The sequence below is a fragment of the Microcaecilia unicolor genome, chromosome 4, assembly GCF_901765095.1.
Source record: "Microcaecilia unicolor chromosome 4, aMicUni1.1, whole genome shotgun sequence".
In the NCBI taxonomy this organism is placed as follows: Eukaryota; Metazoa; Chordata; class Amphibia; order Gymnophiona; family Siphonopidae; genus Microcaecilia; species Microcaecilia unicolor.
Genome location: NC_044034.1, coordinates 317,029,437 through 317,047,653, shown reverse-complemented (window position 1 = coordinate 317,047,653; position 18,217 = coordinate 317,029,437). Strand labels below are relative to the sequence as shown.

At 42.7% G+C, this 18,217-nt stretch overlaps 1 protein-coding gene across 16 annotated transcripts in view; it reads left to right on the top strand.

Annotated features, from left to right (window-relative positions):
* The window catches only part of AAK1 (AP2 associated kinase 1), a 149,437-nt gene that overhangs the window by 110,372 nt on the left and 20,848 nt on the right, over nt 1–18,217 (top strand). For 4 of the 16 annotated variants that reach the window (XM_030201881.1, XM_030201876.1, XM_030201880.1 and 1 more), the window contains 2 exons: nt 8,511–8,615; nt 13,327–13,422. The exons of 8 other annotated variants lie outside the window; for them this stretch is intronic. In XM_030201881.1, coding sequence (XP_030057741.1) covers nt 8,511–8,615; nt 13,327–13,421 — 200 coding nt within the window. In that variant the 3' untranslated portion in view covers nt 13,422. Of the gene's footprint in view, nt 1–8,510; nt 8,616–13,326; nt 13,423–16,399; nt 17,712–18,217 lie in introns of those variants that run through there. 4 more of the 16 variants (XM_030201878.1, XM_030201877.1, XM_030201879.1 and 1 more) reach the window with 4 other exon arrangements.

The window sequence follows — 18,217 nt, the reverse complement described above, 5'->3', positions numbered from 1 at the left end:
CTATCAGACAGGCAACAATCCATAATGTTTGGCAGCAACTCATCACCACCATGGACACTGACCTGCGGGGTACCACAAGGATTGATACTGTCAACTGCGTTCAGTATCTGCCTCAAGCCACTAGCTGAGCTGATTCAGTCAATGGACACTCAGTTCCATCTATGCGGATGATGTGCAGCTACTCATACCCATTGAACCTGACTTACCTACAGCCTTGAATAAACTGATTACCTGTCTAACATCAATTCAAGAATGGGCTAAACACAACAAAGTTTGTCTGAACCCAAGTAAAACCAAGCTCCTCTGGGTCCCTAACACAAGTGGATACATACCTGACATCAAAATCCCTTTTGGAAAGTACGAACTCCCCCTCAAATCACAAGTCAGCAACCTTGGAATACAGTTAGGGTCAACATTTACTCTGACTCCCCAAATCCAAGCAACTTTCAAGAGCTGCTGCTACTATTTGCAACAGCTACGCTGCCTCTCTCCTTACATTGAGAAGGTAAATCTTATCCCAGTTGTACATGCCATGATAATCAAGACTGGATTACTGCAATGCACTATGCAATGGTCTGACTGCAAAGGGCATGCACCAGCTCCAGTTGATTCAGAACACAGCAGTAAGATTCATAGAAGGTTGCAAGCGATGTGACCACATCACACCATTTTTACAAAAACTTCATTGGCTACCAATACAATACAGGGCTAAATTTAACTGAGTACCTGAAAAATAGGATGATCCTCCACACACTGCCAAGGACACTAAGGTCCTCCCAAGGACTATCACAAACCACACACTCTCCAAAAGACATTACACGATGTGATACCCACAAGCGAGCCTTCTCCGGAGTAGCCCCCACCCTCTGGAATGTACTGCCTGAAAGGCTTCACTTAACACAAGACTATCTCTACTTCAGGAAGCAGGTGAAAGTTTGGCTGTTCAACCAGGCCTTTAATGGAAGAAGTAACTAACTTGTTAGTCTCACTCACACACACAAGGAGTGACTCGGGCTACATATACTCCAGCAGAACATGTTTGTCAACTCCTACCCTAGCTGAGATAATATTTAACCATCTCTCTGACCTTATGTGCAACTTTCATTAAATCAATCACCTTTCTTACCTACCTATCTGTATGTTACATCTTTGCTTTACCCTTCACTATCAATTATAATGTTCTATTAGGTATTGTGTTGACATTGTAAGTAGTATCAGAGCTATAAATGGAGAGAGGAGAACTCCCTGTAAATGTAACTAATATCTAGAAAAAATAGGGAGATTCACTATCTAGAAAAAATAGGGAGTACTATTCACTAGTGCGGAGATAACATGCGAACTACCAAACCCTGAGGCAGGTCTTCGAAACGACGGCCATCGTAGGTCGGGGTTTGAGGAGTAGGAAGGATCCGCACCGAGTAAATAGTGATAAACACCGCAAAAGCTGAGTAAAATAATTTGGGTGTCAGTTCACGTAACTTAAGTGAGACTATACAGTTACTTTAACTAGAACTGGTCAAACACAGAGGTTTTCCGGCCAATGATGAAGAAGTCCAGCCCCCCAAAGTAAAACAAAATACTATATGCTGGGGGCTTCTTGAGGCCTTTCCTCTTTATAACACTCGGACTTTTATGAGTGTTTTAAACCGGTATTGCCTATTTTTGATGCCTGACATTTGAATCTCCCTATTTTTTCTAGATATTGTAAGTAGTATACCATGCCATATTTTGTATTGTTTTTGAATATTTTTACTGCTGTAATTGCCTATTGCTCATTTTTGATCTATTCTTACTGTACACTGCCTTGAGTGAATTCCTTCAAAAAGGCGGTAAATAAATCCTAATAAATAAAATACTTGATGTGTACATGACATTGATTTAAACTTGTGAGAGGCTTAATAGAAAATAGCAGAAGGTGATATCTTTTTTTTCTCTTCTGTGGAGATCACCGTGATGAGTTGTGGTTGGATTGGAGAAAATTATCTGTTTGTGTAGCAGCCTCTGTTTTGTAGACTAGTAGTAATTTATTTTTGTAGAAGGACTTACACTTTTCTCTTGTGACCATTTAAGAAAAATGTTGTTAGCACTTAGCAGAATAAATGTAACAAAAGAAGCATCATTCACTTGACAAATGGATGCCTACCAGTGGTGTGCTGGAGTGGGCTGTCACGGGCTCGCGAGAGCTGTTTGTTAAGTTTTTAAGAATTTTGGGAGCCGGTTGTTAAAATAGGCCTCCCCATGGCTACTTTAACAACTGACTCCCAAAATGTGGGCTTGGGCCCCCTCCTGAATTCTCTTTTACTTTGCTGGCAGTGATGTTGGCCCCACTAGCCAAGTAAATAGACTGCTGCTGCTCCCTGCTCCTTGTTTCTGACTCTGAGCATCAGGTTGGGACTTTTCATGCAAGCACAAGAAGGTTCCATCATGCTGCTCAGAGCCAGAAACAAGCAGCAGAGAATGATGGCAGTCCATTTATTGGCTGGTGGGGCTCGGCAAAGGTATGCCTAGCGTGCCCGCACAAGGGAGGGAAGAGAGAGGCATGTATTCCCCCCCACCCCCCCCCCACCCCCAAATTTCAGGGCCAGCTGTGCCCGGAGAGAGATCCCATTGTTAAAAATTTACCAGCACACCCCTGATGCCTACCCTTTCCTACCCTGTGGTACACTGAGAATGCTCTTGGCAGTTGGCCAGGCCACAGTGAAAGCCTGCAGAACTTATCTTGCCCACTCCTTGAGTATATAAGTTTTGCATTCCCCTTACTCATCGTGGCCTGTCCTTCCTTGGGGGCGATATCAGGATATAGATCTTTTGAACTATACCTTGTAGTTGTATGCCATGGAAGTGCATGAGCACAGAAGGTGGGAAAATGGGAAGGGTTCTGGAAAATCTTACTGTTGATTTTGCTGAGTAGCTGGTGGTATGTGAGGAAAGTGAGTTAGGAAAGACATGCTCTGCTACAGACCAAAGGTTGAAAATTACCTTGGATCATTGATAAGTCACAGAGATAGAGCTTAGTAAACTGAAAAGTTTATTTTTTAAAATAATTTCAACAAGGTAGTTTAATGAAATCGAAGTAACAATGTACAGTGCTCAGTGTTCCATACAAACCACCACATTCTGGCTAAGAAATGTTGAAACAGCACAGTAAGTGAATAATCAAAGTATCAGGAAATAAATGAGGCGCAATCATTATAACCTTTCATTTTACAGTATTTTTATCCCCTACTCCCAGTTAAATAAAGAAGAAGATTGGGAGGAAAAAGCCCAAAGCACCCAAACTTAAACCTATGCAATCAAAGTTTATCCTTTTTTTTTTTTTTACATTTGTATCCCGTACTTTCCCACTCATGGCAGGCTCAATGCGGCTTACATGGGGCAATGGAGGGTTAAGTGACTTGCCCAGAGTCACAAGGAGCTGCCTGTGCCTGAAGTGGGAATCGAACTCAGTTCCTCAGTTCCCCAGGACCAAAGTCCACCACCCTAACCACTAGGCCACTCCTCCACTCCACTCCTTTAAAGAAGCAGTTCCTAAAGCTGAAGTCTGGGGCTTTGGCGGTGGGGACTTCCTTTTCTCTTAAATTTCCATGTAAATGTCTGGTCACATATGGGAACAATAAGTATATTTTTGTTGATTCCTCCCATTTGGAAACTTTTTTTTTTAGTGGATAAACCTTTACTTCAAGGGGAAAATACTTACCCCCCCCCCCCCCCCCCCACACCGTTTACAAAGCCGCACTGCCAACATCCTATTCAAAGTGAATGGGCTGTCAACATTACCGCATCAGCAGCCGCTACTGCAGCTTTGTAAACAGGGGTTTTAGATTTTTGTTTTCTAGGCTGAGATATTCAGAGGTGGACTTTCATAGTTTATCTCCTGCCCATTGTGTGTTTCTGTTTCCTTTTAGTATATCTTATTTGCAGGGCTTTTTTTGAGGGGGGGGGGTACTTGGGGGTACTGAGTACCGGCACCTTTTCCATTGTCTGCTAAAATTGACCCATGGTCCCCAAGTTTTAATGAAAGAGTTCAGGCTCTAGCTTTTGCCTGGCTATTGTGGGGTGGGTCCCTCAGTGATCACCCCACCCCTGAAGGGTGGCCAGCACCTTTTTCACTAGAAAAAAACACTGCTTATTTGTGTTATTTGTTGAATTCCTAGATGTGGACTGTATTGAAAAGAGTGAAATGTTCTTTTGGAATGGTACCTTTGGTATTCTGATATTTCTTGATTTTTGTATGTTGAATATATCGCAAAGAATTTTTTTTTAAGTAGTAGTTTATCTTTCTATTTCTCTGATATTGAACTGCGTGCAGAGTCTGACTTCTTGGGGTTTCAGGTTAATTTTTTGTTTACATTAATACTTTGTTTGTGGTCACTTATCCTGTAGCTGAAGGGGGTCTATGTGTGAGCAGTGCCAGGTGTTGAGTAGAGATCCATATTAATCAGGCTCATTCAGTTTTCTCAATAGAGTCATTAATGTTTTAGGGGCTCACTGCAATATTTATGGTGCTGCCTTTTTCCTTGGTATGTCTTTTATGAGTTTTGGAAGTTAGTGCCGTTATGGAGTGGTAGAATTCATTTTGTAGGTCTTCACTGACTTTTGTAGGGTTCTGTATTACTTCACAAGATCATAAAGAAAAAAATAACTAGCCTTTGCAAAAAAAACAAATAGTTACAAACAGCAAAGGTGACAAAAAAAGTTCCAAAGCAAATGGTGCAGTGTAAAGATTTATTGCTTAGGTAGCAAAAGACTCAACACGAACCATTTTTTGGCCGTATGGCCTGCCTCAGGAGTCTACAAATCATAAAAATAAAAACATTGTATACATAGATTAATAATAAATTAATAAGCAAACATTAATAAACAAAACAAAGAAACATTTTTGGATGCTGCTTCGTGTTTATTGTTTGCTAATGTTTGCTTATTAATTTATTAATTAATCTATGTATAAATGTATACAATGTTTTTTTTTTTGGTTTTTTTTATTTGTAGACTCCCTGAGGCAGGCCATATGGCTGAAACACGGCTCATGTTGAGTCTTTTTTGCAGTGCTTTTTTTGTAGGAAAAAAGGTACTGGTACTTGTGGGCGAGGTCACCATCTATGGCTCCACCCTTATAGTAGCCACACCCCTTATACCAGCAGTGGCGCATATAAGCAATATCACTGAAAATACTATACCCGTATAAGAGAAAAAAATAACTTGTGACTTTTTTCTTTTTCATTATAAAGAATTAGTATAAGCTGTAACAGCTCTAGTATACCCAGTGCAAAATAAAAGAGCAGATATAAATTCTCAAATTGGACATCTTCCAAACACTAAAATTAAAATAAAATGATTTTTTTCTATCTTTGTTGTCTGGTGACTTTGTTTTTCTGATCATGTTGGTCCTATTCTCTGATTCTGCTGCTCTCTGTCTCTTCCCTTAACTCTGTTTCCAGGGCTTCCTTTTCATTTATTTCTTTACTTTCCTCCTTTCTTCTTCATTTCTTGCCCTACATCCATAGGTAAAAGCTGGGTCCTCTGCGGACTTGACTGGAGGAGGTATAGAGCGGATCCAGCTTTTGCCTATTTTATTCATCCATGTGCAGTTTGTCTCCTCTTTTCCCTTTCCTTCATCTTGTCAGTATGCATTTCCTTCCTCTTTCCATCCACATCCAGCATTTTTCCTCTCCCCCTCCATCCATGTCCAGCATTTCTCCTCTCTCCTCCCCTCCATCCATGTTCATCTCACTTCTTCTCTCTCCTCCCCTCCATTCATGTTCATCTCACTTCTTCTCTCTCCTCCCCTCCATTCATGTTCATCTCACTTCTTCTCTCCCCTCCATCATTCATGTCCAGCATTTCAACTCTCTCCCCTCCCCTCTATCCATGTCCAGCATTTCAAGTCTCTCCCTTCCCCTCCAATCTTGTGCATCTCCTTCCCAGGAGCATAGCCAGACAGACAATTTTGGGTGGGTCTGAGCCCAAAATGGATGGGCACAGAATTCAGCTCCTCCTGACCCCCCCCCCCCCTCGCTTTCCGCATTCTGCCTCTCCCCATACCCTCAAACGCAAAATATGAAACACCTGAACTGGTGGGGATCCCCAAACTGCACCAGCTGAAGATTTCCTCCTCCTCGGGCAGCCAGTGCTCTTCAACAGCAGCTGGCAGCACTTGAGCTGACGCCGCTGAGAGTAGTCCTTACATGCTCAGTGCTTTCGCCTGGTGAAAACTGAGCATGTGCAGAGGGGCCATTGTGTGGTGCCATCTCCCGTTTGGAAGAACATTGGCTGCCTAAGGAGGAAATCTTTAGCTGGTGGGGTTTGGAGATTCCCACCAGCCACAGCAAGAGTGCCACAATTTTGGGTGGGCCACAGCCCACCCAGACCCACCTGTAGCTACGCCACTGCTCCTTCCTCTGTCTTTCCTTCCCTCCAATATTTCTTCTCTCTTCCCTGCCCTCCACTCCATGTCCAGCATTTTTCGTCTCTCCCCTCCATACATGTGCATCTCCTTCCTGTGTTCCCTCTCCTCCATCGATGTCAGCATTTCTCCTGCCCTTCCATCAATCCATCCATGCCCAGCAACTCTACTCTCTCCCCTGCCCTCCTTCCTATCCATATCCAGATTCTTCTCTGCACACCCTTAGCTCCCCGACAGCCCTGCGTTCTGTTCCTGCCACCCCGCGACACGTTTGAATCTTTTATTTATTTTCTTTTACCTGAAGTCGCAGCACCAGAGTTAGTGAAAGGACCAGGCTCACCTCCTCCAGCCTTCCCTTCGTTCCCTCTCAGTGTCCCGCCTTCCTCTGACGTAGTTTCCTGTTTCCGCAAGGGCGGGACACAGAGGGAACGATGGGAAGGCTGGAGGAGGTGAGCTTGGTCCTTTCATTAACGCCAGCGCTGCGACTTCAGGTAAAAAAAAAATAATAATTTAAACGTGTCGCGGGCGGCAGAAACAGAAAGCAGGGCTGGGGAGCTAAGGGCGGGCAGGTGAGCTGGTCCTAGGAAAAAAAAAAAAAGGTGCCAGTACGCCGTATTGGCACAAAAAAAAGCACTGGTCTTTTCCTACCTAACCAATAAATCTTTACACTGCACCATTTGCTTTGGAACTTTTGTCACCTTTGCTGTTTGTTACTTCACAAGATGCCTGGTGCTGAAGAGGGTTTTTATGTTGCTGTTATTGAGATGACTCCAGAATAAGGTATTTATTTTATATGATGAGTTCTGTTGTGTGAGGAAGACTTCTGTAGATACCGAATATATTTGTTTACACTTTAACATCTTGACGGCCCACTGTACAGGATCAGTGTCGTCATTTTCCAAGCTACACAATTTAACTGCAACAATTTTTGCTGGGTGTATGCAGCATTTGCAAAGTTTTTCATTTTTTTGTTGTATATAGCACTTTTCTGTGCTCTGTGCTGGTAACAGGCAGTGTGGCTACTGTGAGAGTGGGACCATGGATAGTTACGCCGCCCTCTAAGGCCATCTGTGTATGAGTATCACACCTTTTTTCCTAGAAAAAAAGCACTGTGCCTGGACTGTTGGATGCACCTCTTGGCTTGTTCTGAAAACATGATTACACATCCATGAATGCTTTTAGAAGAAGGAGGGAGGGGTGGGGGAGGATTAATTGACTGTCCTATTGAAATAGGCCAATATGATAATGGAGCGGAGGAGTAGCATAATGGTTAATGCAGTGGGTTGAGATCCTGGGAAATTGGGTTCAATTCCCACTGCAGCTCCTTGTGACCCTGGGCAAGTCACTTAACCCTCCATTGCCTTAGGTACAAATAAACTTAGATTGTGAGCCCATTTGGGATAGATAGTACCTGTATAAATAGTATATGTAAACTGCTTTGACTGTACTTACAGAAAGGCAGTATATCAAGTATGGAACAAACAATGCAGTGAATGAGAGCAAAGCAAGATGTTTGCTCACAGTAGCGTCTTTTTTTTCTAATATATATATTCTCTTTATATAGCTATATGTATACATAAAAGTATTTGGCAAGCTATCTGTGTCTTGCACCCACATACGTACTTATACACGTGAAGTATGATTTTCTGTGTATGCACAAGTTGAAAAGAATTTCCACGTCCACTACTTCATTACACCAGTGGGCATATCAAATAATTCATGTTGGCTTAATCAGTTTCCCTCTGAAATCTACTACACTAGAGAAACTGTGCATTTAAAAGCAGTCTCTTGTTCAGTTAGACATTTATGATGCCTAGTCTCCCCACTTCCATTCTTGTTAATTTGTCAGACAGGCTGTGCATGTTTGCGTTTTGCTCAATCTCTCTTAGGCAGAGAGTTGCTTTTATTTTTGGGGGCTTGGTGGGTTTTTTTTTTTTTTTTTGCTTTGTATTTGTTATCTATTTTTGCTGCTTCCAGCCTTTTTCCCTCACCTAGCACCCCCCTTCCAGTCTTGCAAAACAAACCAGCTCCCCATTGCTAACTGTGTGCCTTGGTACTTCTAACATGCTCTCTCTGCTCCTTGCTTCCATTCCCTTCTGTGCTACAGAGGATGCTAATCTGATAGCAGGCTTTGATGTCCCCGAGGGCACAGAAAAAGTGGCTGAAGATGAGTTTGATCCTATTCCTGTGTTGATATCCAAAAACTCACAAGGTAAGAGGCAGAGAGTTTTTAGAGAACCATAAAGCCAAAATGAAAACTGAATATCTTTAAGATATTAGTCTACCTGCACATTCCTAACTGGCCCATTTCCACCAAATTTATGAAATCATACTTAATTTTTTTTTTTTAATTTGCACCATGCAACCTCACCTCATCCCTGGAAAGGAACAAACCATCTGACATTAGCAGAGAAGCATGTATCTTATTGCATTCATTCATTAGGCCAGCTTTGAATGGGCTTATTTTTAGGATGGGCAAAGATGGATGATATTGATGTCCTGGATCAATCCCCCCTACTTTGGATCTCTTGATTCTGACTTAGTTGTCTGTGAATGGGAAACCTGGTACTATCATGAGCTGCAGTGCCATACTGCTCCTAGATATCTTCTGGCTGTTGTACTGGGTTTAATCCATGCTGCTGCTTTCTTAATCAGCCAAGTAGTCAGCAGGGGTGAAATACTCACCTGGGGGTATGAAGCACATTCATGCAGTACTTTATATCCAATGGGACAGGCGTATATTTTAAGGAATGCAGAAGTTTTGTAGGAAGTGCATGTGCGGATGCATCATCTCCTTACCCTCCTGTCCCTGCTCCCCCTTCCTCCCGCTGGGCTCCGATTCTGCCATGTTGCAGACTTTTTTTTTCTCTCTGTTAGACTCTTAACAGCTGAAATATTGGAGGGGCTATTTTTCTTTAGTAAGATATTTTTCTCCACAGGCAAACAGGGGAAATGTGGACACACTTGATGTCATCTCCCCTAGCTTAAATTCAAATTTTTGGGATCTGGGCATGCATGCACAGGGACTCCTACATAAAGAGAGCCTATCAGTGTGGATTGAGGTTAGTTTACCTCATCTGTGCTACCACGCCGGTCACAGCTCTCCTGTCTTTTGTCAATGGGGCCTCATCCACATGCACACAAAATACTATAATAACACAGAACACTGAGCTACAGACAAGGAACCAAGACTACACCCCCTGCAGCCCACAGACAATTCCTTCCTCTTCCTTCCTCTTCCATGGGGCTCCATTCACCTGCAAGCCAAAAAAATCCCTCCCTGCTCTCTCCCTCAAGCCCAGTTCTAGTTTTGGGTGAGGCACGCAAGACTTCTGATTCGTCCCTCATGAGCCTCTTAGCATTGGACCCTGAAAAGTTGGTTCAACTAGGATACTGGTGCTGACACTTGCTCCACACCACCCCTTCTTGTGCCGGGATACAAAGTGGTGCACCCCTGGCCAGCTCAAGGACCTTCCCTCTCCGAGCACAATAAACCCAATTCAAGGAAGCACTCTTTGACCCACAAGGCCACCACCTCTATGGCTGCCTGTGGGTCCTCTTGACTGGGAGAGCAGACAGCACAGCCTATTGTGAGGATACAGTGGCATAAGCCCTCAGTCCTCCTCTTCATTCCCAATAGCAGCAACCAGCACCAATATAGGAACCACAACGCTGGTGAGAGTTCCCACCTCCTCCCTCTCACTGAGGGACCCAGGTATGCCCCAACTGACTCCCATCTCTTTGCAACCAGTGATGCCCTTTTCCTGCAAATGTTGCAAAAATCTCTGACACATTCAGCCTGCTCCAGCAGACTGTGCAGCCAACTCCTACTGCTTTGCCATAGCCAGCATCTCTTCCTGCTTCCGTCCTTAGTTCCACGCCCACCCCTTCAGGGTTGCTAAGCACACTTACCCCAACAGAAAAAGTGTATGGTCCCCTGCCTCACCCCACTACTAGGACACCAGCCTAAAGGATCAGGAGCCCATGAATTGGAGGGTTAATGAAGAAGATGCTTCCTCTTCCCTGCCACAGGCACCTCCCATGCAGAAGTATGTGGCAGATTATTTCTACCCCCACTTTGTCCAGAAGCTATCAGCTGCCCTCCAAATGTCTTTCCTCACAAGCACCTGCAGACAGAAGGCACTTCCAGTCTATCCTGCAATCCTGTGCCGCCACAAAAGAAGTCCTTGCCCTCCTGGTCCACAAACTGCTCCAAGACCTCCAGCTTTCCATCTGGCAATTACCTCTGTTGGAGCCAGCAGCCTCCAGGCATCTGAAACTCAAATATAAGGTTCATCCTGCTCCAGGACACATTCACCTTCTCAACCGCACCCTTAGTTACCCCATCAATCCATGGTATCATAAACGGCCTAAAAGAAGGACAAATCAACTAAATCTCAGCTTAATTACCCTTTGGGAAATGACTACAGGCTTTTGAACTCCGTCGAGAGAAGGCCTATCAGGGCTCTATGCTGACACGGAGGATTATAGTTCACAAACTACAAATCCTAAATTACCAACACTCACTCACTCCAACAACTGGAAGATGTTCTCGCAGATGAGATTCAAGTGGCCAATCCTCTGTCAGCCTCCAGAAATCCACCTGTTGCCTCATCTGCTCCACCTATGATTCTGTCTCATAGACTATAGCGATGGCTGTCTGTGCCCAATATATGTCTGGCTCAGGGCATTAGACCTTTGTGGTAGTCTCCACGATTGACTGCTGAAATGTTTAGCAGCCTGCCTTATGGGATGAAGGCTGTGGTGGTTGGGGTGTACAGTAGTGCTTCGAAGGGCAAAGAGTTCTATGGCATCAGGTTGGGCTTCTTGTAGTAGATGATAAATCCAAGAAATTCTGCTCCATTTATCCAGACCCACACAGGACTGCTCATGATGCCTTGCCATTCTATGGGACAAGGGTCTACTTTGTGCCTTTTCCCTGCTTTCTGATAGCCAGGATACCTCAAGAATCAACAGAACAAAACTTGGCTCATCCTCGTTGCTCTCAAATGCCCAGACAACTCTGGTATCTGTTCTCTTCCCTACACAAGCTGACAAGCCAGTCCCCCTTGCTATCTATCCCATCCTTCTAACACAGCAAAAGGCTCTCTTCACCCTGACCTCTAGACCCTCTCCCTTGTCAGCGTGGCATGTCAGTGGAACTATGTAGGCCATTTTCACTAACTCCTGAGGTCAAGGACATTCTCCTCTCAGCTTGCAAGCCCTCTACCAGTCAATTCTATCACTCCAAATGGACCTGCTTGTCCTGGGTGGGACTATGACCCCTTCTCTTGTCCCTTCACCTACCTCTTTGAACTCTGCAAGACCTCAAAATTACCTCTGCCTGACTTCACCTTGCTGCCATTGCAGTCTGCGATGATCTGGCCAACCACAAAGCTGTTTCTGTCCATCCACTGTTGGCCCTCTTCATGAGGGGGATTCATGCACATTTATTATCCCTCCCTCCCTCCCTAGGTTTGAGACCCTCTGCCAGCAAGGGACCTCATTGTTGTCCTTGCAGCACTCATGTCCCCTGCCCCCCCACCCCCTGTTTGAGCCCCTTGGCATGGCTTCCATCAAGCATCTTACTTGGAAGGCAGTGTTTTTCATTGTCATCAAATTGACCAGATGCATTAGCAAACTGCAGGCTCTAGTGACCTACCCTCCCTTCACTCAGGTTCTCAACAACAAGATGTTGCTTCGTACACACCTAAAGTTCATTCCAAAGATTGTCTCCGTCTTCCATATGAATCAATCCATCTTCCTCCCTGCCTTCTCCCCAAAGCCTCACTCCACGCCTGCAGAAGAAACACTCCACACCCTGGACTGTAAGTGTGCCTTGCTGTTCTATCTCAGGGAGGCTTTGACCCTTTGCAAGAGCTCCCAACTCTTCATCACCTTCAATCCAAACAACCCTAGGCTGCTCACCTCCAAGCATACCATCTCCAACTTGATATCGGACTGCATCTCCTTTTTCTACCAGCAGTCAGCTTTTGATGTCAAGTGGGCCCTCATAAACTACATGCTATTGCTACATGTGTGGCGCACCTCAGATCCATTCCCTTGATGGGCATCTGCAAGGTGGCCACTTGATTGCTTCTTCACACTTTCACTAAGCAGCACTGCTTGGACTATTTCTGTGTGACATATTGCTTTTGGAAACTTGGTGCTCCAAAGCGCCTCTGCCTTTTAATCATCATCTTCCACCAACTGGTCACAACACTAGTGACCTGCAGCGTGAGATTCACCAACTAGTGTGCCTGCATTTTCCCTGCTTGTCTGTGGAGAAAGCAAAGTTACTTACGTAATGGGAGTTCTCTGTAGATAGCATGGAAATGCAACACAACAATTCCATCTCCTGCTCATCTCAGTTCCTGACCTCAGTCTGTGCTGGGAGGCTCTCTTCATGCAGGAGTTTCTGTGCATGCCCAGATCACAAAGATTTGAAACTAGGGAAGTGTTCTGGCACATTGGCTCCATCAGATGCATTGCCAATTAGTGTGTTAGCATTTCCCTGCTGTCCACCAAGAACAAGGTAAGCAGCTTTGCTTTGCTTTCCCTTTGGGCAGGGCTTGCAGCAGTGGTCCTTACAGCACTAATGTAATTCTGATTGTGTGTGCTGCCCAGTATAGAATAATACTGCCAGTGACGACCAAGGGATAAGAGTGTCTGCAAACCCTCTAGCATAGGGGTTTCATAGCCAACCCATACCCTGGTGCTGCTTCTCATCTTTGCACATGTGCATTCAGCTACAGGTCTTTATAAAATGGCACAGCCCATTTGTTCTTTACACTGTATTTCTCCTCAGAAACTTGTGTGTCATTTCTCATTCACATCCTAACTGCCCTTTTGTATGTATGTGTGTATTTTGTTATCTCTCTAAATATATATTCATATGAATATCTATATAAACTTTCTTCCAGGTGGGCACTCTAGAAACAGCAGTGGGAGCTCTGAATCCAGTCTTCCCAACCTAGCCAGGTCTTTACTGCTGGTGGATCAGCTCATAGACCTGTAGCCGTCTTTGTTCATCCTTTCTCTAGTCTGCGTTTCCATTCCCAGAGGAGTTTAATTTCTGCTTTTTTTGTTGTTTTTTGGGGTTTTATTTTTTGCGTAAGAGTTTTGCCTCCCACCAACCTCAATGAGGAAAAGATTCTTTTTTTTCTGTCCTCCCGGATTTCAATCTGTAGCACATTCCTCTTGGGGTACCGTCCAGCTTCTCCTGCACTGACCTTTAATTGCATATCCTGAAGAAAGTACTGTGTGTGTGCTATTAACCCCCTGCATCATTTGCCTCTAGTGGCAGAGAAGTTTGTGCGTAACTGGCAGTTAATGATTATAACTTCTGTGTGAGTCTTGCTGGCAGTGGCCTTACCTGTACCTCACCACAAAAACAAAACAAATCGATCCTCTCTGGTGCAGTGTTGCCAGCCTAACTCTAGGTCAGGAGCTTCAATTCCAGGCCTGGTTTTCTGGCAACCTATTTTTTTTTTAATTGAAATCGACATGTCGAATAACACAAATCTGCTGAAGAACATGCCAGATCTCCATGCAAGTACAAAAGAGGTTTAGTATAATGACAAGCATTCGTGACGGTTTTCCATGCAACTTTACAAAGGCATGGCTTATTGATTTGCCTTCCCTTAGATTCTTGATATTTCCACATTAAATGTGGATTGTGCAGGGTCCAGAATGCATTAGAATAGAATGAGCTTGTGTTTCCTCACACATTTAATCTAGTAGTGAATATGTAGCTCTCTAATTATACTTGTGAAATAGTTTTGGTGTCCAGGGTTAAATTTGGACACAGGTGAAAATTAATTTGCATTTTAGTTCTGGAGTAAGTTCCAGTTTGAATAGGGCAGGGAACAAATCCAAATTAATTCAGAACTGAATCCTGGAGTAAATGTCTGTGTGTAAAAACAAATATATGAAAAAAAAAAGTTAAAATTTTTTTTTTTCGTGTATTTGTTTTTACACACAGACATATTTACTCCAGGATTCAGTTCTGAATTAATTTGGATTCATTCCCTGCCCTATTCAAACTGGAACGTACTCCAGAACTAAAATGCAAATTAATTTTCACCTGTGTTCAAATTTAATGTATCAAAACTGTGGAAGATCTTCTCTAGTGCCACATGAGTGTTAGAGGGATAACTCTACCCTATATAAATAATGCAGAGAAAATGTTTAATTAAGAGGAGGGTCTTCTCAGAGATATTGCTCGCCCAAGCAGGGTTATCCACTGCAAAAGTGGATTAACACCCTAGCGGGTGGACAAGCTTCTCAATCATTGAAGATCCCCACTACATTAAGACTTTTTAATTTTTAATTATTTAAGCACACCTTATGCCTCAAAAATCTTTTCAAATGTGCATTCCATATACCAGTGCAACAGAACAGAACAAAAATTTGGCTGTATAAATGAATAGCGATACCTGTAAAACTCAAAAATAATAATTCTTCGCCAATATCTTGTGAATTAACTAAAGCAATAAGCCACTAAGCAATTTACAAAATTACTTAATACATTTTTCAAATACTGTATCTGCACAATATACATGTTCCCTCCACAAACCAAATATAAACGACTGCAAAATATTCGTTACTCATATTAATATCTGTTTACACTCAGCACATTACGCATTGCACATTACTCATAGCTTGAACTTAAGTTACTGAAAAATAGAAAGTAAAGGCGCAGCACTTAACTCATGGCTGCTGAATGGGAAAACCCCCGACACAGCAGCCGTTGTATTACGACTCCTCTCCAAACTCCGGAACTCCCAAAAATCCCTTCAGTTGCCCGACACCGCGGAGTTTGGATGCACTCTGTTTTAAGGGCTGGATTCTGTCTGCCGCAATCTGAAAGAGAGGTTTAACAAATGCACCTGCTAATACAGTGACAACTGGACCTTTGGGAGTTCTGGAGCTTGGAGAGGAGTCGTGGTACAACGGCTGCTGGGTCGGGGGGGGGGGGGGGTTCCCATTCGGCAGCCATGAGTTAAGTGCTGTGCTTTTATTTTCTATTTTTCAGTAACTTTAGTTCAAGCTATGAGTAATGTACGATGAGCAGTGTGTAATGTATAATGAGCAATGTATTGAGGGTAAACAGATATTAATATGAATAAAATGAATATTTTGCAGTTGTTTATATTTTTGTTTTGTGGGGAACATGTATATTGTGCAGATAGAGTATTTGAGAAATTTTGTAAATTGCTTAGTGGCTTATTGCTTTAGTTAATTCAGAAGATATCGGCGAAGCCACTATAGGCAGTTACAGAATTATTATTTTTGAGTCTTACAGGTATCGCTATTTATTTATACAGCCACATTTTTGTTCTATCTGTTGCACTGGTGTATGGAATGCACATTTGAGAAGGGTTTAGAGCCACAAGGTGTGCTTAAATCATAATAAAAGCTTACAAAATTAACAAATCTTAAAGCAGTGGGGATTTTCAATGATTGAGAAGTTTGTCCACCCTCTAGGGTGTTAATCCATCTTTGCAGCGGATAACCCTGCTTGGGTGAGTTATATCTCTGAGAAGCTCCCCCTCTTAAATATTTTCTCTGCATTATTTATACATTTAAAGTGTATTCGCCCTTGCGCGACAAAGCAGAACAGACAAATTTACACATGGATTAAATGAATTGATATGGAAGGGTAGAGTTATCCCTCTAACATTCATGTGGCACTAGAGAAGTTCTTCCACTGTTTTGATGTATTGGTACTTCAGATATTTTTTGTATATTTGAGCTTTATTTACTGGTAGTTTTTTGTGGGATTTTTTTTCTTTATATTCTGTGTGTGAAAACAAGCAAAAGAGGGGCTTTGAAATGGAATATTAAAATGACCTTGGGTTGGGTTGCTAACACTGTACAGGATTCTCTTAGTACACAAGTTATATCTCCAGTCCAAAATGCTTGTCTTAGATTTGTTTTAAAATTGCTGCTGCTTTCAAAATACCCACCAATTTCTTTTCTGCTTTGCCACAGGTAAATTGACAGGAGGACCCATGGGAGTTAACACCCAGGACCCCACACCTTTTGCTAAAGCTTTCTTAGAGTAGAATAACCCAGCCTATATGCATTGAGAGCCTGTTGTAAATTTGCAGAGGTAGGGAACCAAAGTCACTCTTTCCAGTGGATTTTGATAAGGGGGGAAGGGCTAGCTCACTCCTGTGTTAACTGAGCCCCAAATATCATCCATGAGTAAACAGCATAAATTGAGTGTTCTTTATCTGTGTGACTTTTATTCCATGTAAAATGGTTCTGCCACTTACTGTAGCTACATGGTGCCCCTGGTTCAGCAGGTCCCATAACATTACTAACATTAGGAGTTTATCATTGATTGAGAGAGAAGTTTGGTGCATGAGAAACGACTTATAAGCAGTTAAGAAATGGGGGCTACCTGTCCTAGGATGTTTTGCTACAGTATGCAGGTTAAGATGTAGTTGGGCAGCAAGTCTACAATTCCTTTGTGGGTTGGAAGCTCTGATGGTGAATTCTAGTGTTGTCATTTGAATGTGTATGGTAGTTCAAATTTGTTTTAAGGGAAAAGACTGTGTATACAACATCACTGTTTAGAAATGCACTTTGTATTATCTACCTTGTAGGTTTTATTAAGAGAACCCATCTGGGTAAATGTAAACCAGCTGGAATTAGGGGGTGATAGTCTACTAAGAAAACCAGCTCCAAATTGGAAAAGTTTCCATACCCCACTCCCAGTCAACCCTCCCTTCCATTGGAAATTTGCTTAATCCTCCAAACTGACTGAGGATTTCAAACAACTCTTTAAGGCTGGCTGCTTTCAGAGCTGGCTTGATGAGACTGAAAGTTGCCGCAGAGAAATGATTTAAGATTTGCTGTGGCAGGTGACAAAGACAAGTGTTGAATCCTAATGGAAAAGACCTTTAATCATTTATATAGTACATTTGTACAGAATCACCCACATAGCCACAAATTCAACCCACATTGTTTTGTTTCTTTAACTTGTTTTATGTCTTTGGTAAAAATATTTATCCTAAAAATGTAAAAATTTCCCTTGCTGTTTTCTTATGAAATAAGTTAAAACCCTTACAACTATGAGACTTTTTTTTTATTTTGTTCACCTCTGTGCTGTAATGTTCTTCACTGCACTGATTTTGATGAGAATGGAAGTATGACTTCTTTCAGCTGTATGGGGCTGGGTTGATGTAATTTATTAGCTAGTTGTTCCACTCTTCACAAAGCATTGTAGCGGATTACAGTCAAAACCAACATAACGCCATCAGTTCAATAACATGAAATGAAGCATATCTGAGGAGGAATAAATTGTCCACTTACTGTTTGGTTGTTTGTCATGAGTAAACTCTGCTGACCAAATGGATGCATCGGTTTTTAACTGTCTTTAAGTTTGGATTATGTAAAGGTGTTTTTAATATGTGACTTTAAGATGCCAATCTGGGTGTGGTAGCCCCCACCCCCACCCCATTAGGCATTTTGTTTGGTTCATCGTCTTCTCCTTTTTCCTGCAGTATAAAATGTTTTGTACATTTTTGGGATCTTGCCGGGTATTTGTGGATTGGCCACTGTTGGAAACAGGATGCTGGGCTCGATGAACCTTTGGTCTTTCCCAGTATGGCAATACTTATGTACTTATGACATAGGCAAGTGAAGATTCTAGGTTTACAGAGCTTCCTTCTAGTTTTTGGATAAACAGAATGCCCTCTTATTTCACAATCAGATGAGGTAACTTTTGATAAAAGAAGAACTGGCCTTTGCACATGCAGGCAGAAGCACAATCTGCAAAGGTGATACACAAGTCCAAAAAAC